The sequence below is a fragment of the Oculina patagonica genome, chromosome 13 (genome assembly GCF_052425735.1).
Source record: "Oculina patagonica isolate OP01 chromosome 13, crgOcupat, whole genome shotgun sequence".
NCBI classification, from domain to species: Eukaryota; Metazoa; Cnidaria; class Anthozoa; order Scleractinia; family Oculinidae; genus Oculina; species Oculina patagonica.
In genome coordinates this window covers 34120833-34146241 of record NC_135770.1, presented here as the reverse complement: position 1 = coordinate 34146241, position 25409 = coordinate 34120833, and the positions used below count along the sequence as shown (strand labels likewise).

The 25409-nt window shown below is 38.3% G+C and overlaps 3 protein-coding genes across 3 annotated transcripts; 1 reads left to right on the top strand and 2 right to left on the bottom strand.

Annotated features, from left to right (window-relative positions):
* Positions 1-446: 446 nt before the first annotated feature.
* LOC144635258 (zinc finger FYVE domain-containing protein 21-like) lies at positions 447-6486 on the bottom strand. Its single transcript, XM_078494363.1, has 7 exons — positions 6349-6486; positions 6131-6181; positions 5045-5213; positions 3429-3498; positions 2754-2851; positions 2028-2161; positions 447-643 (listed from the first exon to the last, which is right to left on the bottom strand). The coding sequence occupies exons 1-7, from the start codon at positions 6463-6465 to the stop codon at positions 611-613; spliced, it is 672 nt and encodes a 223-aa protein (XP_078350489.1). The 5' UTR covers positions 6466-6486; the 3' UTR covers positions 447-610.
* A 1825-nt stretch (positions 6487-8311) lies between these two features.
* On the top strand, positions 8312-17615 carry LOC144635226 (uncharacterized). The gene is made up of 13 exons (XM_078494317.1): positions 8312-8436; positions 8851-9021; positions 9698-9815; positions 10114-10206; positions 10576-10636; positions 11513-11572; positions 12329-12529; positions 12959-13087; positions 13701-13815; positions 14978-15112; positions 16231-16317; positions 16801-16862; positions 17473-17615. Exons 2-13 carry the CDS (start codon positions 8999-9001, stop codon positions 17502-17504), a joined length of 1116 nt encoding a protein of 371 aa, XP_078350443.1. The 5' UTR covers positions 8312-8436; positions 8851-8998; the 3' UTR covers positions 17505-17615.
* Positions 17616-22137: 4522 nt separating this feature from the next.
* LOC144635752 (uncharacterized) lies at positions 22138-25340 on the bottom strand. The gene is made up of 3 exons (XM_078494836.1): positions 25238-25340; positions 23510-23702; positions 22138-22310 (listed from the first exon to the last, which is right to left on the bottom strand). Exons 1-3 carry the CDS (start codon positions 25319-25321, stop codon positions 22213-22215), a joined length of 375 nt encoding a protein of 124 aa, XP_078350962.1. The 5' UTR covers positions 25322-25340; the 3' UTR covers positions 22138-22212.
* Positions 25341-25409: the final 69 nt, after the last annotated feature.

Sequence of the window (25409 nt, the reverse complement as noted above, 5' to 3'; positions counted from 1 at the left end):
TGTATGATGGCATCTATATTAGTGCACAACTTCTACCCGAATTTACCCGGGGAGCATATATACCGAGCAGTTTTAAGACAATTCCACTAACTATTTGGTTACATGAAGGGGGGGGGGGCATTATATTTTACAGGCACTGTCTACTGATTCCCATCAGCCACCACCCTCCTCACCCATCCCCCGCCCCACCCCATAAAAATAATGAACGGCCCCTTACTGGTCTTCACACATTTCTCTGTTACTCTGATTGAATGGACTGACATGGTTTGATCCAACTACTTGCATTTGTAGCTTAACAAATACACTAGTTGTACACCAAAGTGAACGCTTATTTGACGAGGTGATTGGAATACTGCACGAAAAACATAATTCAATTTGATTTCATAAACAGTATATATTAAGTGTGCATATTACATCTTTTCTACTTCGCATAACTACTCTTAAAATACAGAAAAACAGAATAACTCTGTGCTGGTTCTGTCTGTGTCATTGTATGTACCACCTTATTAAGATTATTTTGGAAAGTAAATTTCCAGTATTTGTCCCCAGCTTATAAGCTAGTTGTGGATCACATTAAAAGTATTTTTCATGACTCTGTGGCTCTACTTGGTTAGTTTCCCACCTCAAACAGCATCTTTATAGCCTGGAAAAGACAGAAAACAGGCTGAGTCATTTCACATCCATCATTCATGTACATTTTGTACATGGGATATTTTACAGGGTTCATACTCTATTGTGGTTTTGAAATTCCATGACTTTTCCAGGACCTTTTCCATGACCTAAGTTCATAATTTTCCATAACCTAAATTTTGGCCATTTTCTGGTCAGGGCATTTTCAAAAGTTTTCTTGATTGTGGATACCTTTTTCCCATTTTCCTCACAGAAAAAAATGCTGACTAACATTTTGTACAATCAACATAATTTTCCATGACTAAACCCATAACCCACACTTTAATTCCAGGCCTGGGCCTGACCAAGTTTTGAAAATTCCATGACTTTCCAAACCCTGTTTTATACCTTTTTCAGATAAAAAATTAATTGCATGACAATTTGAAATTATCTGTAAATTATGGCCAAAGTCATTATGAAGATCACTGAGGTTTGAATGTCGAGAGTGTGGAACAGTTTCTAATTGGTGCCATCCTTAAAGCACTCCCACTCAATTTAACAAGGCTCCCTGATGATCTAATTAGTAACCCTACTCCAATAAATGCCTTGCTCAGCTCCCCTCGTACATGTACACTGCTCCCCTTTGTGCATTTATAGCATTCAGCCTAACGTAAACACTTTACAAAATGAGTGGAAAACAATTTGGTTTGTCAGTTACAAGAGTTCGAGCCGACGAAACCAAACTCACAGCTTGTAGCAAACTTGGAGAGACCTAAGGTAAAGATAAGACAAGCACCCCTGTCTCCAAACTTTGATGGTACTGTGTATCCTTTGAGGTAACATCTTGTTATACCAACAAAAACTACAAATTTGGTGACTACTTATTAACCGAGAGTGAGGTCATTACAGGGGAATCTCAGACCGAGGCCTTGATGTATTGACCGAGCGACAGCGACGTGAATACATCAAGGTCGAGGTCTGAGATTCCCCTGTAATGACCGAACGGACGAGGTTAATAAGTTATTTATTATATGGCCTTTTAGCGCTATTCTAAAAATATTTTAAAAAAACACCGAGGTGAAACTCGCTCTCGCTCTCTGTGGCTCTCTTCGTCGCTCGTACTAAAGAAGTATCGGTATGCTAATATTTTTCTTTCAGTTATTGAAAAGATAGTTACATTTTGTCGGTATTTATTGTCGTTTTCGCAATTGCGTTAGTAGCTTTTACTCACAACTCAAAAAACCGTCGAGCCGAGAAAATTTTTCATAATGCCCGGTCATTACAAGAAAATAATGCCCGCTCAGCAGCCAATCAGAGCGCGCGTACTATTGTAGCCATATAATAAATTAACATCACCTCATTGATTACCTGTCAACACATGTGATATTACAAGGAGAATTCAAACACTGATCACTTACTTTCTGCATGGCGGCTAGCCAGGTGAGTGATTGTTTTCTGTGCTCTTCTGGTGATGGCACCACAATAAGTTTGACCTCAAGCATCTCATCATGCTCTTTGTACTTTAGAATGAGGCCTTTGACAGACGAATTGTCTAAACAAAACAATGACAGCACAGTAAGAACATTACTTGTCAAGCCGATTTACAATAGCATTGTGAAAGTCATATCTGCAGAGGGTAGCTTCATTCATGGAGATACATGGAGCAAGCTGAGGAAAAATGACTCCAGAGGAAGTCCCAGCCACCAGCCAAGAGGCCGGCCTCAGCTTTCACCCAGGCCTGTGCCAACTACACAACCCTCCAAGTTTATTTTTTCTTTGGTGGCCATTTGACCACCAACTGCTCAAGTTTGGACAGTCGCCAGTGAAAAATTTTAGTCGCTAAATTAAGCTCACTCTCAATTTTAATCACCATGGTGACTAAAATGGTCAAAAAAGTTTTCAAGCTTCATGAGCGCAAAATAGAGTTCATGACAAACAGTATTCAATACAGGAATAGTTTACAGTCAAACCGGATGTTCTTTTGATAGGAGCTTTGCAATGTTGCGGCCTAAAATTCCAATATTGGTCGACAGTTTGCTCATCACGACTTGCAATTTTCAATTCTGATAAAACTGTCAATCAATATTGAAACATTGCACCGCAACATTGCAAAATCTATACTAAGAAGTCTTCATGTACAGTACCTTCATTTGCCACAAGCTGAGCTGATACAATTTTCATTAACATCACTGGCTCATGGACTGCTGATCTGTCATGATCAGAACACTCAAAGAGAAGTTCTCTGGTGAAAATGAAAAAATCAATTAATAAATTTAAGTAGTATGTGTATTAGTTTGTGAGGCGTAATGGCCTATGGTTAGTATGCCGGAATCTGGATTGAGCAGTGCTGGGTTCAAGTCCTGACCGGGGAACGGTGCATTATGTTCTTGGGCAAGGCACTTTACTCTCATAGTGCCTCTTATCACCCAAATGGGTACCAGCAAATTTTATGCTGGGGAATAACCCTGTGATAGACTAGCATCCCATCGAGGGAGGATTAGAAATTCTCCTAGTTGCTTCATGCTATGGACACCAGGATAGGCTCTGGCCTAATTGGCTACTAGGCAGCGCATGTATGCAGACTTTGTATTGGTAATTATCTGACAAGCATTCAAAGACAACTGTCCAGGGCAAGCAAAAGTTGAGAGCTCACCAAGATAAGCTCCGGGGCCTACGGGACACTTTGGACAAAGGCAAACCTTACCTTACCTTTACAGTTCTGTATTAGTTGAGAATACTTTTTAATGCGTAGCATTATTTATTACATTGCTTGCAATTTCTTTTATAGGATGATATATATTATTGTTTTACTTTCTTACCTCTGAGAATGATGTTCAAGTTTGCAAAGGAATCTTAAAGGTTCTGAGTCATCCACAATAAAATGCGCACCTGTTTAAAACACAACAGCATCCACATGCAAATTACATAATATTCAATTATATTATGACCAGTGTGACTTGAAGGCTCCTGACTTTTTTTTTGTCATTAGTATTTATGTGTACAGTATGTGGCCCTTGGTCCGGACGAAAAAGACGCAAACTTGTATTTCTCAGCTTAGAAGAAGAGCGGTGAGCTGAAATTTGTCCTGTAGGTTACCGTGCCATCCAGCTAACATGTGAAAAGACAACAGCTTCTGTGCTTACCCGATTTCCCTGTAATAACGAAAACGGTGGTTCGGTTTGACGGCCCTAGGTCCGGACAGCGGGTCCTTGGTCTGGACAGCACGCAATATTTACGCAATAATTGTTCAAAATCCAATCTAAGGAAGCTTTTTGCACATTTTTAATATGCTTTAGTGAAATTCAGAAAAAAAATTAAAAATTTTAGGGAAGAGAGGTTTATTTCGTCTCATCCACAATATGCAGTGAATGTAAACTATAGTGCGTACTATCCTGATAAATGTGATTTGCAAAGTTTGAATTAAAATTCTCCTTTTAGTTTTATTGTTGTAAAACGAAGTTTATTATGCCTTAGAACTCAAACTAAAGGTATAACTTTTATCAGACTGTTGTTCTTTCAGTATTATTTAGCTTGCCACCTTCAGACGTTTTAAGTTATATTTGTTTGCCGTCAGTGTCCAAGGACCTAGTCAGCAAAATTACTTAGAAACTTTAATTCGTTACTTTGGACGGAAACTCAAGCGGTCAATCTCATTTTTTGCATTAGTCGAAAGAACATTTCCTATACATCAATTACACCAAAAATTACCTTTTTTAGCGCACTCATTTCGGATATACCGGAATGAAAAGAAAACCAGTTAATTTGAGACGCCATGGACAAACAAACATCGCGGAAACAAACTTCACGTACCTTCACGTTGACTTGAAATTCTCGACTTCACCGCGAGCAGGAAAGCCTTCGAGCGAGGTTTAAACAGCAAACAGATCAAGAAATCTTTGAAAACGTTCGGTTTTATTCGATCTTTGTTTGCTATCGGAAAAATACACAATGAACCGAAAGTGTCCGGACCAAGGGCTGTCCGGATTTAGGGCCACATACTGTACATTGAAAAAAATGTAATGTCCAGTTGTGACAAATTATTGTTAGTCAATGGTCAATGTCAATTTATTGAAACAAGCAGTCCCATACTTTGATGCTCTCCAGTTTTACCTGGCCCTTAAAATTTCTGACACAATAAGCATTATCAGCCCATTGGGCTAATATTGAGACTGAGCTCATAAACAACTCAGTAATTAATATTTCTTTTGATATGGTCCCTCACTATCATAGCTAGTTTTGTGTTCACATTGAGTTACAGGAACTTGTACAGTGTACCTATTTAGTGCAAAAGTCCCCTTACGATGCAAATTCCTTCTAGTGAAAAGCCCCTCTAAACTGAACATAATTAAGCATGCCAAAAAAGCTTAAAGTTTTTGAATAAACATAAGCCCAAGGTTCATTACTGATCATGGTTTTACAGTTCAGTATTACTAACCAGTACACAAAGTCTTCAAATGTTTTTCAAAAAACTCCTCTTCACGTTTGGCTGTGTGGGAACATTCCTCGCATACTCTGACAGGGTCAATAAAACTCAGCCTTGGTAACATAACTTTATGATCACAGCAGGACCCACAAAATATCTTTCCACATCTTCTACAGTGATGCTGCAAATACATAAAGAAACACAATTCAACATCAGACAAATAGATTTAAAAAAGCTAAAAAATGGATGAAACATTATTATATACCACCTGTACTGCCGCCTCACTGCCAGATAGTGTAATAGATATTTATATCTAAAATTTTAATTGTAAATTATTTGTTTAGATTGTAATAGATATTTTAATTTATAATTAAGATTGTAATTTTAAACTTGGAGACCTAAATAGGGCTAACCTGATGGTCCTCCTTTTCAAATACTACTAAAATACTAATTTTTATTTGTACATGTATTTGTGTAGTTCCAGAAAATATCCATACCCACCTGATAGAAGATCATTGGAAATTCCAAGGGGGATCTGGGGGTCACAAATGCCAAAAGGGAAGTGTAAAGCTAAACTGGAATTTCCAGAGGGGTGGGGGGATTCAAACCAAATAACTTTTAATGGGGGGGGGGGGGGGGGGGGGAGTGGTATAGTTATTTTCTGGAACAACACACTTGACTCAGACATTTAAAAACACATCAAATAATCAGTGACATCACACAGCTCTTATGTCTCAGGATGCTTTACCAGACAGTTCATTTGAGTACTTTATACTGATTTAATCTATTGATTAGCGCTATACTAATCTAGCAAAACACTGAATTGTAAGAAAGGTTAGGTTTCTTTAAAGAAAGTGTAAAATAAAAGAGTTGGATTCCATTTTACATTTTGGCCTTCATAAATAGCAACTGATTTGGGAACTCTACAATCACACGACAATATGCATTCGAAAAATACCAATAAAGTGTCAAGAAACCCATATAAGCTATAGGAAATTGCAGAGCAATACAAATCTCTGCATTCAATATTCGACTTTTCCAAACATTTTCATTTTGTAGCAAAACAGAACTCATTGCACATTAAACTAATTACATTACCCTGCGATGAGTGAAGTCAAATTTTCGATTACACTTCACACAGTTCGGAAACTGCAAAAGAAGATACAAAGCAAATGTTTGCATCATGATATTAAAGCTTACTACTAATATGCATCAAAATAATTCCAGTGCATGCTTCGATGCATGCTAATCAAAACACAGACACGAACGACCTCAAAACCGCGAAGGAAATGAAAAACTGAGGAAAAATACTATACCAGTGAATCATCAGTCCAGTGTGGCTCCTCCATTAGAAAAGGACAACGTTCATCTTCAGAAACAGCGATCATTCGAAGGCCACTTTTGCCTTTTACGAGCTGCTTTCCAGACGACATTTTGGACGTGATCGGAAATGAAACGCAAATAATCGCAGGCTCAAAAAATATCAGCGGTAAACCTTTTGATGAGTCACAGGAATACCACTCCAGCAGGGCCACAACAGTCACTCCACGATGAACGTCACCATTTAGGAGTTAGTAGACTCCCGGCAAGCCAATGAAAACTTTGGAAATACATTATGCTGATTATGCAATGCTCTAGTTATTTATTAATTTTTCTTCTATAGTGCACGATCAGTATCGAACATGGTCGATTAGCACGTGCAAGTTGATCCCTGTCGTTCGGATGGTATGGTGTTAGTAGAGTTAATCGTTATTCGAATGGGCTCCTGGTATTGTTTACTTTGTTACTTAGGAGTCAATTAAAGATCATCCAAATCTTTGCAACAGCCAGCAATAAAAATAAAATAAGAGATGAAGAATCGAGTTAACAAAACTAGGTTTACTTAATTAAATGGCTAATCATCACCTGGGCAAACTTTTCAAATATAATTAAATACGTAAAATTAAATGATTAGTTTGTTATCGCTTTGTTACGACAGTGTTGTTTTAAGCCAAAGAGGTTTCACTACCATTCCTGAGATTACCGGTAATCTTTGAGAAGAGATTGCACTGAGAACATACAAAACTAGGAAAGTTAAGCAACCTGTTCAGAATTTAGGAAACGTCAGCCAAACTTTTAAAAAACATGGAGGTGAGTTTTGGCTAGTAGAGTCCTAGTAATGTCATTGTTAGTTATTTGCGTTAGCTTTATGTTAGCCAGTATTTCACACCACTTTACATGTTGTCTTTCAGCTATCATTCTGGCTATTCTTGATCTTAGGTACATTTAGGGACTCGATGATATAGCTAGAGTCGCGACACTCGAAAGCAGTAAAGTTCGTCACCGATCTCCTCCCGCCCACAACTCTCCCGCCCTGTCCGGATCTAAAACATTTTGTCTCCGGGACCGAATGAGAGTGCTTGTCACGAGTGACGATCTCTGAGATGCTCGCGCAGGTACGTTATATTTTCACTTTTCAGTGTGAGTCTGCAAGCTATGAGCACGCATTGCGTAAATCTCCACATTTTTAATTTTTTACTGAATAGTTGTAATGTTCCCCCAGGATTTTCGCTCGCTGCTGGGACCTTACTTATATAAACGCTTCCGGCTTATTTTCCCTTCTTTGCCGTCTACAAAGTACTTCTCGATGGGTCTTTTAACGTGTATATTTAGTAATCGTCATTGTAAGTCTCCATTTAAATAATTAAGAAACTAAACAAAGTTCATGTCGATTTGCTTAAAATAAATTCATAAGGGCCACGACAAATAAAGTATAAAAAGCACGTGTGCACGCGTAATCAGCAGGCCCGCGCGCGTGATAAAATGGTTTTTGAAAGATTATAACAGTGAATATTTTCCTTGCCTGTCGTTCTGTCCAAGTGCGGCACAAACATCGATTCATTTTTTGGACTTGATTTGTAATAAATACCCAACAGTTCTATCTACAACGGCAATAAAAGACAAACTTCAACTTGTTAAAACCTCCTGGTCGTGCCTAGCAAGCGTTCTGCGTTTTAAAATCATAATTCTCTTTCAGAAAATTTGCGCGCGCTCGGCGTTCAGGTGAGCGCGCAAATGCCTTTATGCCATGCATTACAGAAGCTGAACTTTTTAAAGAACCTTTTTTGCTAAGGCTATATTTTACTTTTATTATCTAAATTAAACCAAAACATGTTAAGTTTCTGTATTACTGCCAACGTTCAGTTTACCAAAAACTTAATCTTCTTATTAAATCCTTATTTACTTGTCATCATCGCTAACTGTTACGACATTGTGACGTAGATAATTGTAAGTCAAATCGTTTTCGCTGCATTGGAGTCGTACAGGTCCGTACTGTGTCAACTGACAGTAAGAAGAATCCTAAAATGCTGAGAGCTTGTCTTTTTAAGCGAAACCGAAATCGAATTTCAGTTATAACAATGAAGGTATGTCAGTGGTTTTATAGTTTATCTTTTTTGCGATATGTATTTGGACAAGCCAGTGAAGTTTATTTGAGCACTGAGAGCACTTTGGTGATAGGCACTCGACTGTCGAAAAATGGTCATGTTAATTAAGCACAATCGGGCGTGTTTCGGATTTCCAGTGACTTTGATATTCCAAAATATATCTCATTAAACACTTCTAGGTTTCTTAACTTCTAGTTTCACAGTCATTCGATTTTCTTTTCATTAAATATGGCCGAAAACACATAACGTTACCCAAATTGTAAAACAAAATGAAAAATTTTAAAGTCTTTTCTAATACACCACTCAACATTTATCCGTAATCAAGGGCTAGGTTGAATTATTTCCTGTAAAATATTCTCGGTCAGAAAATAACATTTGTATACATATTTTCAGACTTCGCGCTTCAATAGTAGTGAAGAGGCCAAGTGCCAGTTCGTTAAAGAAACAAACCAGAAAGAAGAAAAGAACACGAATGAAGGCTTAATCAGTGACACTGAGTCTACTACAGAATCTACCACTGATGTGAAGGAAAGTGAATTAAATGAAGAAAAGAAAGAGACTGAGGTAAGTCACGCCAAGGTTATGTGATCAGGTCTAATTTTCATAGGACCTGCATAGTGCTGAGTGAACTGAACTTCTTTTTGTCACCAGATGACAACTTTTCAAAGCTCAGTTCTCGCGCATTTTCTTGCTTTTACGTTTCGTCCATTGCTCCCGCTGCTAGAATTATGCCCCCTTATTTTACAAGATTGATCGTTACCTCTAACGGGGCGGGTATGGACAACACACTGACTACACTGATGATATCCCCACTAAATGGACTCCCGCAAAGACTACACAAATTGAAAAATACACCAATTGGCCGTCCCTAAAGAAAGATTCTAGATCTTAAACAGTGCCGATCTACTCTGGCTGCCAGAGGCTTCTCTTTTGTGATTTCTTGTACATGTCTCAGCGAAATTAGTATTTGTGAAACAAGAACTGTACATTTTATCGCTAGCACACCAGCCCAGAGGTTTTCCTTGTGTCAGTGTTTGGTGGAGAACCTTCTACCTTGAGCCGATCCCGATGTTTTCCGCCGCCCTCCCTCTGGTACCCAGAACAATGATGATCACGCTTTTATTACAATTTTAATTATCACTAAACCTGCGAATTGCGGTAATAGTACCGTGTGATTTTACAACAGATTGTTGGCCCAAGGAAAAAGAAAAAAATTTAAATTTTTTTTTTTATTTTACAGTCAAAAGAAAATGCTGCCGAGCCAACACCAGCCGGCTCTCTCGCCACAGTGTTCGTCATGCACGGACTATTTAGTCTGGGATCAATCCACTCAAGAGCACGTTGACGTAAAACTGGAGGTGAGATACTGAACACATGTCACGCAATATACAATGTTCACAATACTTGCACTGCCAGCACCCTTGTACGCGCAATGAGAACGGAAAGATTGCGTGACAACCGATGAGCATCAGTCCAGGAGCAATACGTGATTGTATAAAATAGGCGGGAAACAGTTTTTTGTTGTTAGATGTCATGTGACTTTTAATAAGCCAATAATATTGGCGTGATGTTGGGGAAAATTTCCCAGCTATATAAAAAATAAGTTATTTAATGTCGTACAGATTGAATCCGTTAATTATTTGTTGCTTCTTCCAGGCTCTCTTCGCTCGGGCATTTTTAACCCGTAGTGGTGAAGACACTTCAACTCAGGTTGAGTCAAAAACAAACCAGGAGCCAGTCAGCCTGGAGGTAAGACTGAACACGTGTCACACAACAGACATTGTACACAGGCCATGCACTTCACCCAGCCGTCTACCTATTCTGTCCACGTTCGTAATTTGTCCTCGTCACGCAACGAGCTCGAGGAAGGGAAGATTGCGTGATGGGTCCATAGAGCTATTGACATGCGCACACTGTAAGACGTAATTTCGTTTCTTACACGAAGTACTAGCTTCTGGATAATTGTTTCCAGCCAGTAAAGCCCTTGGCCGGCTATTATTAAATTCCCAGAACTGGCGGCCTTTACTCTTTTCTAAGCAGTGTCTACTTATAGCTCAGTGACAAATGATAATTAAAAGTTCAATATATATAGGTCTGTATATATAAATTGTTCTTCAGGACCAGCTGCAAAGCAAACAAGCAACCTTTGACTTCATAGTTCCAGATAAAAATGGAGAAAGTAAGTCATGAATTACATAGAACTAAGTTATACAGTCAATTCACCCATTACTCATCAAGGGAAACTGCACAAAGGAAAGCACATAGTTTCATAGTTTGAAAGAAGTTTTTCCAAATTAATCGTCGGTTGGTTGGTCGATCTGTATCGGTCGATCACTTGGTCACTTAGTCAGTCGTGATAGTAAGTCAGTCAGTCAGACAGTAAAGTCAGTCAGTCAGTCAGACAGCCAGACAGTCAGTCAATCAGTCAGTCAGTCAGTCAAGTCAGTTAGTCAATCACTCAGTCAGTAAGCCAGTAAGTCAGTCAATCACTCAGTCAGTGAGTCAGTGAAGTCGGTTAGTCACTCAGTCAGTCAGTCAGTCAGTCAGTCAGTCAGTCAGTCAGTCAGTCCAGTCGGTTAGTCAGTCAGTCAGTCGGTTCACTCAGTCAGTCGTCAGTAAGTCAGTTAGTCAGTCAGTCAGTCAGTCAGGCAGCTAGCCAGTCTGGGTACAGTCGGTTAGTCAGTGATACAGTCGGTTAGCTGAGGCCACTCCGTCAGTCAGTTAGCCAGTAGTCAGTCTTTGGTCTGTGAGCCAGCCAACTAGGCATCTCAGTCCAGCCAGCCAGTCAGCCAGTTGTGGTCAGTGATGATCGTCAGTCAGGCATTGCCAGCCAGCCAGTGAATCATCCTAGCCAAGCAATCAGTCAGTGGTCGGATCGCCCATCAGTTAGATGTGTGTCTACGTACTAATGCAAAATTAAGCGACAAAAAAAAAAAGATAAAAGGGGTAATCTCATGTGGTGAGGTGATTCGGCCTTTGGCTTGACTCGTCAACTATCACCTATAGAAAGTTTTGTACCTCACAATCTAAGTTCATTACTGTTTTTCATTTCTAGTATTTAAAGGAAAAAGGCCATTACGAGGTTATGGCTGTGCCAACGTGACTTGGCTTAAACGTAAGTCTTTAAAAAATGTAATCTAAGAACTCTCTTCGCCCCGAAGGGAAATTTATATAAAGGGCCTCTGCGGAAAGAGCTAAGAATCATATAGTCAATTATACATCATTGGATCAAACGGTGATGCATGCTTAATTGCGCGTTGGTCGCAAAATCCGTAAGGTGTCAGTGGTCAGTCAGATAATTAATATTTATCAGTCAAGATAGTTATAAAAACTCGGTAATCCTTTTTGTGTTATCTAAGACAAACCAGCTGCTAGTACATCACAATTTTCTCATTAAAAAATGCTAAAATTGGCAAAGTATTCTCACTCGTACACGAAATGCGTCTAGAACATCAAAATGAAAATAGATTACTGTATGAAGTAAATTGTTGTTGGAGGAAGTGGCGAGACGTTAAGTTTTTAGATGTTTTTCCGGGTCGCAAGAGCAGAACTTGCAATTGCTAAAGTTAGCCAAATTTTCTCAAGTTGAGATCTAAAGTTCCTGATAGCATTACCATAATATCACTCAGTTTTTATAGCATCGATACACCGGCAAAGTAACTTTTAACAAAACTGGATCCTTATTTTATAGGTTTCCGTACGTCTTTTAGGCGCATGCGTATGCGTTATTAAAGTGAAGCTCGTGATCATGACATGGTGTCCCTTTTAAACTTGGTTAACGAAAATATAACAGATCCCTGAACAAAAAGTAAAAAAAAACTAGATTAAAGTATAAGGCAAAATCTTCCTATTCATTGTGAACGATTTTCAGCATACAAAGGAGAATCAAGAGAAAGTGCAAGGTCGATGGCAAACACCGCTGTCCATTCTGGCCCTGACACCGAGCCATCCTGCACCAAGTATACAAGTAACATCAGTGAGCCAGCTAGCAGCAGTGAGCCAACTCACAGTGATTTTGATAGCGACAGTGACGAAGTCACTGCAGACAACAACGAAACAGTTCCCTCCCAAGGTAATAATAAAAAAAAAATAAAAAAACCTTTATTTGAGTGTCAAAAACTAAGTCATTTTTTTATCAGGGATAACAAGTTGTGTCAACGGAGTAGTTAATTTTAGTTTTGATAGATACTATTCAGGATGTAATCAAGCTTTCCTGCAAGCCAAAGCTGAACCTCTGGAACTCTCGACTCTTCGACTTAGAACAAGAAGTTGATACTGCCAAAACAGGAGATAAATTCTTGCTAACGGAATTCTTGTTATAATTACAAGGATTCTGACCGATTTACGGACATTTTTATTTTGAAATTGCCTTGAAACTCAAGTCAACGTTACTTCTATATCTGAAGAATACAATGGAAACTTTTACTCATGCACCAGGCCATTTTCGGAGTAAGTTATCGCAAAACATAAAAATAACTGTTTTGTTTTATTGCGTTTATAGGAAAACCAACAGTTTCACTGTCCGAAGCAGTCATTACCCACAACGAACCAGTCTACAATAAAACGGACAATGACACCATCCCAAACAATGAAGACGACAATAGGTTCAAGGATGTAGTTTTCCGTCTAGGTAAGATTTTTATTTATCAGGAAAAACAAGTTAAAGAAAACTAAATCTGAGTTCTTATGATACGTTTAATCTAGTTTTCTTTCAAGTGGGGGGTTGAACGTTCGGCAGCACTCTTATCTCTTGGAAATCACAAAATAAGAATCACAAAACGAAGTTCAAACTCGATCGAAGACGAGCAAAGAACTTTTACGTAGAAATTTTAAGTTCTTTTAAGTTCTTTGCTACTTTACGTATGAAGAGCGGTAAGAAAGAATCTGCTGACTTCAGTAGCGAAGTCCTTATCTTCGTACGTTAAGAAGTTCAAACTCGATGATGGAAGACGAGTAAAAGTTTTTAATTTTTATTTTAGTGAGCATGTTTGACATGCACGCGGGCAGTAAGCCCGGCCGGCTTACATAAAGACATAATTAATTAATTAATTACATAAAGACATAATTGATTAATTAATTACATAAAGGCAAATTGATTTAATTAATTTGAAGCTCATATATCTCCAAAGAAAAGGAATTGCCATAATATTTTGCTTAAGAACTAGAAATTAATCAGTTTGAAATGGCCTTAAGTTCCTTGTTTTAACAAGCTAAGTGTACCCCGCGTATTTTTCTCTCTGTAGGCGTCAGAGATGCCAATGGCCACGACATAATTGTTGTAGATGCATCAAGGCTTCCAGTGAATAAGAACTTAAGTGATAAGAAAGAAGCGGATGAAGTTGCAAGATCTTTAACATCGTACGTATTACGCGGTTTTCAGCTCACTTTCAAAACTGTTCCTGTACTAGCTTTTGGTTTGTGTTCAGTGTCTGATATGAGCTCTGCGATTGGTTTCAAAATCTCAGTTTTAACTAAACAAGCAGGCCGCTTACATTTTGTTAAAAGTCAAAACTTATTATCTTGACTATATCATTGCATAGTTTCTCCCGCGCTTGGTGAATTCATTTGGTTAAACGCGCGCACGCAAAATTTTTTACGTTTTCAGTTCCAAGCCGCTATTTGTTGTAGTTTGACCAAAACTGTTCACCCGAAAATAAAGAAGAGGACGTTTCTACTCAAAACTTAGTAACTTACAACAAACTGTTTTCTTTATAACAATGATTTTAATTTGAAAAAGTAATTTGTGAGTGGTTCACCTTAGCGATCGGTAATACAATCGTAAAACAACTAAAGAAACCTATCAAAATCGATTCTTCTTTTCATCTTGAATTGGACCAGCTTTATTATATATCACAAAGTAAAAATTGTTGTTCTACCCTTTTATAAATTCTTCCACTCTCAAGTATGAATTAATTTTTTCGTTAACCGTTCCGTCACAGATATATCGAAGTGTTCATCCACTCGCGTATGTGGATACACACAACTTTCAAAGTTGTGTTTCATAGGAGTGGATGACATACTTCGATATTGTACATCCTGTGTAATAAAACTACAACTTTAGGAAGGAATAGCTCACGGATAGGAAGGAATATTTAATATTTTGCCAATCCTTGAGCTTGCCATCTAATTCTTATAAGACTGCTGATGCTCGTCGAACATTTTGAAAAGAACCCCTAAAAGAGACAATCTGGGCGTGGCTCAAGCTATTTTAGACTCCTAAAACATACCAGAATTCTGAAAAAAAAGAGCTTATATTTCTATATTTCTTCGCATCATCCCTAAACGAGACCCTGATGGCTAAAAATACTGCCATTTTCCCCGACACCCTAGCGAGACGAAAGTCCGTATTTTCCCCTAGCGGACGCGGCATCCCCGTCACTTTCTTGGGAGTTTCCCCCCCCCCCCCCAATCCGGAACTGAGAGGTTCTTTATTCATGTTTATTCAATACCAACGAGTACAACAGAAGAGAAAAAGGGTTAATGAATTAATATCTTTCGTCGGTTTACCGTTTTGTCACAGATATATCGAAGTTTTCATCCATTCCTTCGTCGACACGCACAACTTTACAGTTGTGGTGCATCCAGGCAACGACACCAGAACAAGGATGGTGAACGCTAAGATTGGAAAGAGCATTTATAAAATGCTGAAGAATTGGTAAGTTATAAAACTTCTGTGTCTGGTAATTTTTAGCAAGTTTTTGTCATTCCAGTGAAAAACTTTCCAGCATTTAACGAGCACAATCAGGACAGGCTTAACTGTGTTATCTTGGTAGCACGCTGTTTTTGTTTTTAAAAAACGGGATAGAAGCTTGGATCTTGCAATCATACGGCGTACAACGTTGGTGACATAGCCATTATCACGTGACCACAAACACGAGATCACGGTTATGTTTAGAGTTTGCAGATGAGACTATTCTTGCGATTCAAGTTTCTCTTGCGAATCCCCGAGCTATTATTAGTAATTTTTGCAATGTCAATCACTCGGAAGCGGCTCACTCCCGGAAGTGATCATAGCTACATTCGTTAACTACATGGGTTTTTTTACGTTTAGCTCTAGCAAACGAAACCATGAGGGATTGATTGCAGTCTTTAAACACGGCATAAGACATATTGACTACAGTCGAAGCTCTCTTAACGGACACTCTCGTAAGCGGACAGCTCTACTTACGGCCACCTTGTTAGAAACCCCGTTTTAACTCCCATACAAACTCTGTATTTTTACATTCTCGTAAGCGGACATTCCCGTAAGCGGCCGCGGACACTTTCAGAGATTACGACTTAGACTTTTTCTTTGTTTTTAAGCTCCCGTAAGCGGACACCCCAAGGAAAATCCTATTAACAACCTCTGCATCTTATTTTTATCAGTCAACTTCACATCGCCGTTTGTCACAATGATTTTACAGTATTTACAGTACCATATTTCAGTGTTTTTTTTCCGTCATCCACGTCCGGTTACATTTCGAAACACACCTTACATGCATCCCAGGATGCATATGCTCCCGTAAGCGGCCATCTATTCCCTACACCTCCAGTGGCCGCTTTCGAGAACCATTCTCGTAAGCGGCCAGCTCCAGTTATGGACACTTTTTTCGCGTCCCGAGGGTGTCCGCTTATGATAACTTCGACTGTAGTGTCTTTATATACCGGCCCGAAGCTTTCGCACTTATGCCGACGGAATAAACAGCTACCATTCAACTGACAACCACATATACCAGTTTCAAAGTCAACTGTATTTCTAATGATGATCTTGATTTTTCCATTTCTGTTTTTCAGCTTCCCAGATCGCCTGGCAAGGTGCATCATTTATAAACCCGAGTTCAAACTAAGAGCTTATGTGAACCTCGTTCGTCCATTCCTCAAGTAAGTAAAGAAGATTTATTAAACACGATCAGGTTTTAAGCACAATGCAAAGAGTTTGATTAAGTTCGAGTACTCTTTCATTGTGGGAGGCGCGGTGGCCTAACGGTTAGCGCGCTCGACTCCGAGTCGAACGGCCCGGGTTCGAGGCCTGGCCGGGGCGCTGCGTTGTGTTCTTGGGCAAGACACTTTACTCTCACAGTGCCTCTCTCCGATCCACCCAGGTGTATAAATGGCTACCGGCGAATTTACTGCTGGGGGGTAACACTGCGATGGACAAGCATCCCATTCAGGGGGGAGTAGCAATACTCCTAGTCGCTTAATGCTACGGAAACCGGGATAAGCTCCGGCTGTATGGGCCACTTGGCTCGGCTTCCTTACTCTTTCATTTACTTGAGTGTAAACAACGAATTTGCCTTAAAACGTTTGTCCCACACGATCGTTGCACATCTGTTTTTGTAGTGATTAGTTTACTTATTTTTCTAGGAGAGAAATGAGGAGCAAAATTCTCTTCAGCAAATCCCAACGCAATCTCGAACAGGGATTCGGTAAGTCTTTGAAGAAAATAATAGTCTATCAGCCTTCAAAAATGTCCATGCAATCACAGTTCTTCTAGAATGGCATTTGCGTTTTTCTTGTTGTATAACAAAATGTGATTGCAAATTATTGCCAAGAAAAAAAATGTAAAAAATTTAACGAGTCAGCCTGAAACAGGAGCAGTCGGTAGTCAGGCACCTGTTTCAAGTAAGCACAAAAGTGATATTAATAGCATGTGTCCCAGCTGACGGATCCAAGGCTTATAAAACATAGCGTGGCCAAGGACACTGCCAAGAAGGTGGGCTCGGGTCTACTCGGGGCAAAAAGAGCTCGTGGCAAGATAAAGAGCTTAGACCATGGACTAGAACACCAATACGTCAGCTGAATCCTTTAACTAGAACAGAAAACAATCTCCTTGATCACAGCCAGTTAACTGGATATTTCTGTTTTTCATGTCCGCGGCTTTCTCACGTATTTCCACAGCGTCAAGTTATACACAGTTTCCTTGTCACAGGTTGGCGGTTCATATCAACACCGGAAGGTGTCCTTTAAATTGTGACGCGGGTTTTAACTGATTGATTTTATTAACTTACATTTTCCTTATTTGTTTTCATTTTGCAGGTATTCCGATCCCTATCATCCATTGTCTATAAACGGAATTACCGTTGTTTTTCACTGTAAATATGTAAATATTTTAACGTTAATATTGTAAATATTTTTATAATAATATTGTAAATAACTTGTACATAATACTGTATTGTAAATAACTTGTACATCATATTGTAAATAACTTGAACATTCCTCGGTCGTTTCGGAGTTCATATGATCTATTTCCACAAAATTGTTTAGTTTACTGTAATCATCTTCTTTACGACAAGCTCGTTCAGTCATTTTCATTAATCATTTTCACATTTTCACTACTTCTATTTCTATTTATAATGCGTTTTTATGTTATTTGATCGATTTTACTGAACGAGCCCAATTTTTTTATATCAACCGCGCCAAAACCTTGTGTATAGTTTTTTTTTCGGGGATAAACTTCCAAGATGACAGTGAGCAGGTGTAAAGTAATTTTTGTTCTCCGTGATCAAACGTTCGCTTTCGTTTCAACCAAAGTAAAAAACATATGTACATTTTATATATCTACTAACAGCTGAGCGAATCCTTTAAAAGCCTTTTCCACCTATGAGAGGTCTCGTTGGGTTTAGCTGATAGTCGTAAAATGGAAGAATATTTACCGTCAGACTTAAAATTTGAAAAAAAAAAAAACTACCTTTAGCCGTACAACATACCAACTGTAAATAGGACAGATGGGACAACAGTAACTTAAAAAAATGGGCTGACTACCCTTTTACCACAAAAATGGTTTTACAACAATGGAAGTTAAAGTTTAACCTTTTAAAACAATGAAAAATAATCTGTAACTTAACATCTCTGTTAACCGAAAAAAGGGCAAGCGCATTGAGCTTTTTTAATGGGCGATAGAAGAACCACTGACTGACATTTCCATTAGTTACGTTTTACCGTGAAAGCCTAAGGCTTTCCACAAGTTGCTCGAGATTTCCCAAAAAGTTGCCCGTAATTTCTCATACATTTGCTCAAAAGTTGCTCCAAAAATCAAAAAAAGTTGCTTCTGATAATAAATGTTGCTCAAAAGTTGCTCCAAAAATTCAAAACGCTGCTTCTAATCAGGAGAATTCTCAAAATGTATGCTAATTTCCCTTTGATGGTTAGATCTCTACGCAATTTTCTGCAATTGTACAGCAAAAGAAGTATCTAAATGACATATTTAAGGGGAAATTTAGGTAAATAACAAGGATTTCTTTAACTGAGAAAAATCGTGAAGATATCGATGTCCTCATGTTTGCTGACGAGTTTTGTAATGTTTTGATGCAGAATGAGCCGAAAGTTGAAATGTCTTCAGATGTTCTTCGAAAATCTTCAGCTAACTTCGTAAATCTTCGGAAGGTTCGCATTGCTTCTGAACAACACTCGGAAAATCTTCGAAGATCTTCGCTCTGGAAATTGGTCAAAATGCAACAAGTTGCTCGAGAGGAAAAAAGTTGCTCGAATGGGAAAATGTTGCTTGAAACATGAAAAGTTGCCAAACTTGTGGAAAGCCCTATAAAAGCCACCACTCCATGAGGACCCTCCTATCTTGCCCCCCCTTACTATCTCTACAGTAACACAACCCCCCCCCCCCCACCCTCGACAATGGTACCTGTTTATATCGATTGAGTAATTTATTTATTTATTTAATCACTCCAATCCCGAAAGTCTCACATTTTAAGTAAACCCCTTTATTCTCCCCGAACCCATACCATACCCTCCCCATTTTAATAATAGCTGAATAAAGCTTCCCCCGCCCGATCACCTAGTACTACGAATAGGGCTTTCTACAAGTTGCTCGGCAAATTTTTGGCATTTTTTTTATATTTCGAGCAACTTTTTCCCATTCGAGCAACTTTTTTCTTCTCAAGCAACTTGTTGCATTTTGAGCAATTTCCAGAACCGAAGATCTCCGAAGATCATCTGAGTGTTGTTCAAAGGCCATACGAACGTTTCCAAAGATTTCCGAAGTTTTCCGAGGATTTTCGAGTAACATCTGAGGACGTTTCAACTTTCGGCTCATTCTACATTAGAACATTACAAAACTCGTCAGCAAACATGAAGTCATCGATATCTTCACGATTTTTCTCAGTTCAAGAAAACCTTGTTATTTAACAAAATTTCCACTTAAATATGTTATTTAGATACTTCTTTTACTGTACAATTGTAGAACACTGCGTAGAAATCTAACCCTCAAAGGGAAATTAGCATATGTTTAGAGAATTCCCCTGATTAGTAGCAGCGGTTTGGATATTTTGAAGCAACTTTCGAGCAACTTTTATTATCAGAAGAAACTTTTTTAGATTTTTGCAGCAATTTTTGAGCAAATTTTTTAGAAACTACGCGTGACGTACGTTTTGGGAAATCTCGAGCAACTTGTGGAAAGCCCTAGCTTCGACACATTTGGCAGCCACTTCAAAACTTCTGGTTTCCCGAATTCAGAAGATCATCGTCCTTTTTCGCTACCAAGACACGTCAAGGCAAGACACTTAAAAGTCTTAAAAAAAGATCTTGAGACTTTTAGTTTCGTGACTGGGAATTTATTACGGTTGGCAGTTTTTACGGCTAACGTTAATGTTTTTTTCACTTTTTACGCCTGATGGCTAAATTTTTGCCCAATTTACGACTAACGGCCAAAGCTATTGAGTCCCTCCAGACAAAGTACGACCTGATAGTAACAGGCATTTGTGACCAGCCAGCTATCCATAGAGAACAAAAAAAAACATTATATATATATTTTTTGAAGTTGTAACCCGTAGATAATTTCAAGGAGAACATGTATAAAATCGGAGTTTTGTTATTACAGGTCAAATGAAAAAGAAGTTTGCTAAATAAAAATTAATACTTCTTGTAACTTTGTTTCTGGCTTTTCTTTTGACATTTCTTATTACAATTACTATGTTTGTAATTATTTTCTTTTTTCTGTATATAAAGTCTAAGACTGATTACCTTCTTGTATCTGCGGGTCAGTCCACTACATATTGTAAATACGAAAAGGGAAACATAAAGTGTAGGAAAACGTTTTTTAAGGAATTCTGCTAAATTCTTAATCAGACAAACAGGCCTCGGCCAAGTTTAATAGAGTGCTTAATAAAAGTAAAAGTTTTATGCTTGATTTTGATTTGAGTTTTGTGCTTGAGTTCTTAATATCCAGTGGATAGGGCTTTTGGCGCGCGCTGATTGGCTACTCAAACTTGGAATATCCTTTGCCCTCCGAGCAACGCGCGCAAAAAAAATAATTGTAGTCTTTGAGGGATAAGAACTTGTTTAAAGTCATTCTTTCGGGCTATTTTAGTCACTGTTTTAGTATATACCAAAATATAAAACCACTAGCCACCTCCACTTCGGTGAATAGTTGTTAATCATGATTATCCGGACAATTGCTGCATGTTGTGCTGTTTGTTTAAAGTGTATATGACATGAAAAATATTTTCTGCTTATTTGAAAGGCCTTTCGAAATACAGAAGAATGGCGTTTTTCGTTTCGAAATATCTTTTTTCGTTTCAGAGATATTGACATTTTTGTATTATGCAAATTAGATCAGTGATGACGTCACAAGATTTGACTCTAAAAAAATGGTAAAATACTGAATAAACAATATCTCTAAAACTATTGAAGTAGTGTTCTTGAAACTTGGCACCACAAATGTGCATCACAACAGTCCCATGCGTTAGTTGAAAGTTCTCTCTTATTAACAATAGTATTATTTGGAAAACATCGACCGTTGTGAAAATGACGACTTAATAAACAGCAAACAAACTGAAGTAGATGATCATGATAAACGGTTACACATCGAAATCAGATTAAGTATGACGCACACTGAAGCGGACCCAGGGCGCCTGCTTATCAATGGATAGTAAAAGCACTTCATTACAGACAATGAACTTGACATATTTACCGTAAGATTTCAATTTTGTTTGAATATTTACAAATGATAAGAACAGAGAAATTTTATTTAAAGTCAAATTCCTTAAAGAGCTCTTTACTCGAGTTTACTACTTTTGGCTCATTTTTGTAAATTTGACACAATAAGGCTTTAAGATGGTTTCTGGCCAACATTCGAGCAATACTTACAAAACAAAGTTACCAAAGAGATCTCAGCTAACAAAAACCTACCAAAACTGCAGCACTCAAGCTGACCCCACGAGAGAGGAATGGATTTGAAATTATCTAGTATATTTCAGTTAAAACGGACGTTTAACACCAGTCCTAAACAAAGTGGTGCACGTTGTGAACATTTTTACGAGGTTTGACTGATTTTCTCGAGAATACTTTGTGTGGTTCCAAAAAATATCCATACCCCCCCCCCCCCCCCCCCACAGAAGGGACTGGAAATTCCGGAGAGGAGGAACTTTAAAGTAATGTGGGGGGTATGGATATTTTCTGGAACCACACTTTAGAAATTAATTACGGGTCACTAAGACAAATGAATTTCAGTAAGAACTTTTAATTACAGTATGCAAAATGTTGCCGTGCTGTGCGCAGATTTTTGGTACTTAATTTTCGCACTCATTGCTCGAGCTTTCAGAGGAATCTGTCTTGAAATTTCATTTTGTACATTACTTGCAACAATAATATTGTCCAGATTTTAAACATCTTTTTTTCACTATTAAAAAGCAGCCTTTCGCTACCAGCTTGAGAAGACATTCTGCGCAGCAGCTCAAGAGCAGGTTAGTACCATGGCACTGCCACTATTGTTGGTTGTTATTATATCTGTGTTGACTGTTAGTTGACAGCATTGCCGCTATATTTTCAGCTGTTGTCTTGATCTGCATTCGGGTTTGATGTTTGTTTCCCTGACTGATTAGTGGGTTCTTGAATAAGTCTCATTGTTCCAATTCCAAAAAGACCTAATACAGGAAGAAAATGTTGATAAGAACAGTATACAATGCAGGCATGATGGCAGGATAATAACTCTTTGAACTCGCATTTATGAATGGCGACATGAGTAGGGGTGACTATTGGGGTCATTTTGCCTATTGCAATACTATTGCGATAGTGGTGACACTATTGCGATACTATTGCAACAGTATTGTAATTAGTGACTTTATAGCGTTGTAATCATTTCTTTCTCCTAGAGGGGGTGGAGTTAATATTAGAACCACCATTTTGAACGCGGATAAGGCCCTGGAGACGAGCGGCGTCAATGAAGTTTGCTTTTATGGCTTGTTAATATACAGTACGAATTCTGAAACAACGAACAGAAAGCCAAGAAAGGACGGCAGAGAACAAGAGAGGCATTTTTCAATCAAGGAAAAAAAACTACAGGACACAATTTGAAAAACTATTGTAACTATCGATAGTTAATGAAACTATCGCGATTGTTATCGATAGTTGAATTTGCGATCGATGCATCGCTATCGGAGGACTCCCAATCGCGATGCATCGATAGTTTGATGTATCGTTACACCCCTAGTCATGAGGTCACCAAAACATGAGTAATATCCTGGTTTTTACCTGTCTGTGTATTACAAAATCATTGTTAATAAAAATCAATATCTAAAGTTTTAATTTATAAATAAATAGGCAAGTTCTGATGAATGGCAGAAGATTATTATCATTTTTGTTCAACATACCTATGTTGCAGTTAATTTTTAATCACAGTTAATTTTTTATTTTAACTAGTTAGTTTTTTCTAACTAGTTGATTTTTTTTAACTAGTTAAATAATGGGGTTAGGGTCAGGGTATCATATATTTTAAAAAATTAGTGGTTCACCCAACGTTTCCTACGTGGCACAGTGGATAAGGGGTTGGACAGCAAATCCAGAGGTTGAGAGTTCAAATCCAGTGCAGGTTAGTAAAAAAGAAAAAAAAGATAGTACTTAAGGGAGGGGGAAAAAAAGGGGAAGATAGTAGGGGAGGGTTAGTTCACGCGAGGATGGGGGGGGTGGGGTATGAGATATCAAGGTAGGGGAGGTGTTCTACTTTTTCTACTTATTAACCTAGAATAAAAAAAAAAACTAGTTAGAAAAAAAACTAACTAGTTAGAAAAAAAAACTAACTAGTTAAAATAAAAAATTAACTGAGGTCAAAAATTAACTGCAACACCTACACCAAACAATCCAGTCATCAGTTTTGCTGGCATGTTTGAGGCTGGGATATTTTTGACAGTTCCTAACACAATCACTCCACAAACATAGCAAACAGAAGCACTGACAAACTTGCAAGCTACACAATCCTCTTGAAATTTGATGTCAAACTTCCTGATGAATGAAGACCAGCTATTTCCTTCAATCTGCTCCTAGAAAGTGCCATTCAAAAAACAAAATATTATTTAATTATGACAAAATGGAATATAAGAGGTGGTGAATGGTCCTTTAAAAAATTTGGTTCGCAAAATTTCAGGAGTCTCGTCGTCTTGAATTTTTCTTTGGCGCCTTCTTGGAGTCTTGATTATTCTTTTGCAAGGCTAAAAAGGTCTTGGGCTTGCAGAACAGATATCAGTCTCGACGTTTCGCGCATATTCTCACATTTACCATTCGACACCCATAACATAGACCGATATTTTATTTTACAATAACTGAGCCAATTCTCATGCGCTGATTTTTATTTGTCAATAAGAGTACAGACACCTGAAACTCATTGATGACGCAATCAGCTAAGGTTTTTCAAACGTTTCAGTTAGCCCTGCAATCTTGATGAGGCGAGAATTAAACCCCCAAACTAGTGGTCTTCAATGAGAAAATCATCTAAAATGTATCAGTTAAAACAAGGGCGTAGCGAAGGGGGGTCCTGGAGTGCCCGTGAACTCCCCCCCCCCCCACCTTCAGTTGTGGGATTTACAAACATATACTAATATACAAACATTGGCGAAAATGCACAAATCTTAAGATCAAACATGACATCAATGTATTAAATCTTTCTTTACCAGTGCTAGAGACCAAACCACTACTCAGGGGTTTCTTTCACACTTTCTGCCGTCCGGCTGTTTGACATGTAACGTCCGGTAGTTCATACACAAATTAATTATTTTAATAAGTGTGAAAATTGGTTGATTTTGCATTTGTTAATCAAAGATAGAGTTAACTTCACTTGGACTGGCCAAAAACTATTTACCAAATTAATGTTAAATACCAGTAGTTAAAAAACGGGATTAACCCACTCTCTTTCCAATTGGAGTTTGTTTTGGAATCTACTATACCAAAAACCGGACAACAACTGTGAGCATTTTTTAATGCCGTAAAGACCTTCCCGGTTAACCAATTACGGTCCAGGGAACGCAGGAAATGGCACTTTTGAGAGTTTAATTTGAAAAATTTCTGGGAGAGCATGCCCCCAACCTCCCTAGAGGAGTTTGTGGCTCCAGCACGAATGTTTGCGCCTTTCCACTCACATTCTCCACTTAAACATTTCAATACTGTTCTTAAAAATGTTATTGAAAACCCCTGACTCTGACTGCTCATACAAAAATTTCACTTCTAGCAAAACACAAGGTGGATGTCCACGGATGGACGGATGGACGTGGACGTACCCTGGGTGAAACATAGTGAGTGTGAAAACTTAAGAAACCAACAACCTGAGTTTGTTGTAGATCAACTCACCTAGCAGCTCGTGGATCTACAACAAACTTTGACAATGTCATGTCGCAATTTTTCATCAATAACAGGACAGACGCATAAAAAACTGATGTCAATTTGTTAAATGTGTATACACGTGATTCACTACTAAGACAGCCGACTCAGTCCGATATGTTTATACGTATTTCCTTCTGTCTCCGGCACAAGCAAAGCAAGTTAAATCTGTGAATAGCCTAACATTAACAAAAGCATAAAGTACCTTTTTATCCGGTGTATTTTCTAGTTCGGGCAGTTTATCTAGCGGCCTGGCATTATTCGTTTCATCTTTCCTCGAAGAATCCATGTTGCTGCAGCAAAAATTACCAGGCGTTCCTCAACTACGTCATGTATGCTAGCACGAATTTCAAGTGCTGACCAGCAAACTTTGCGGA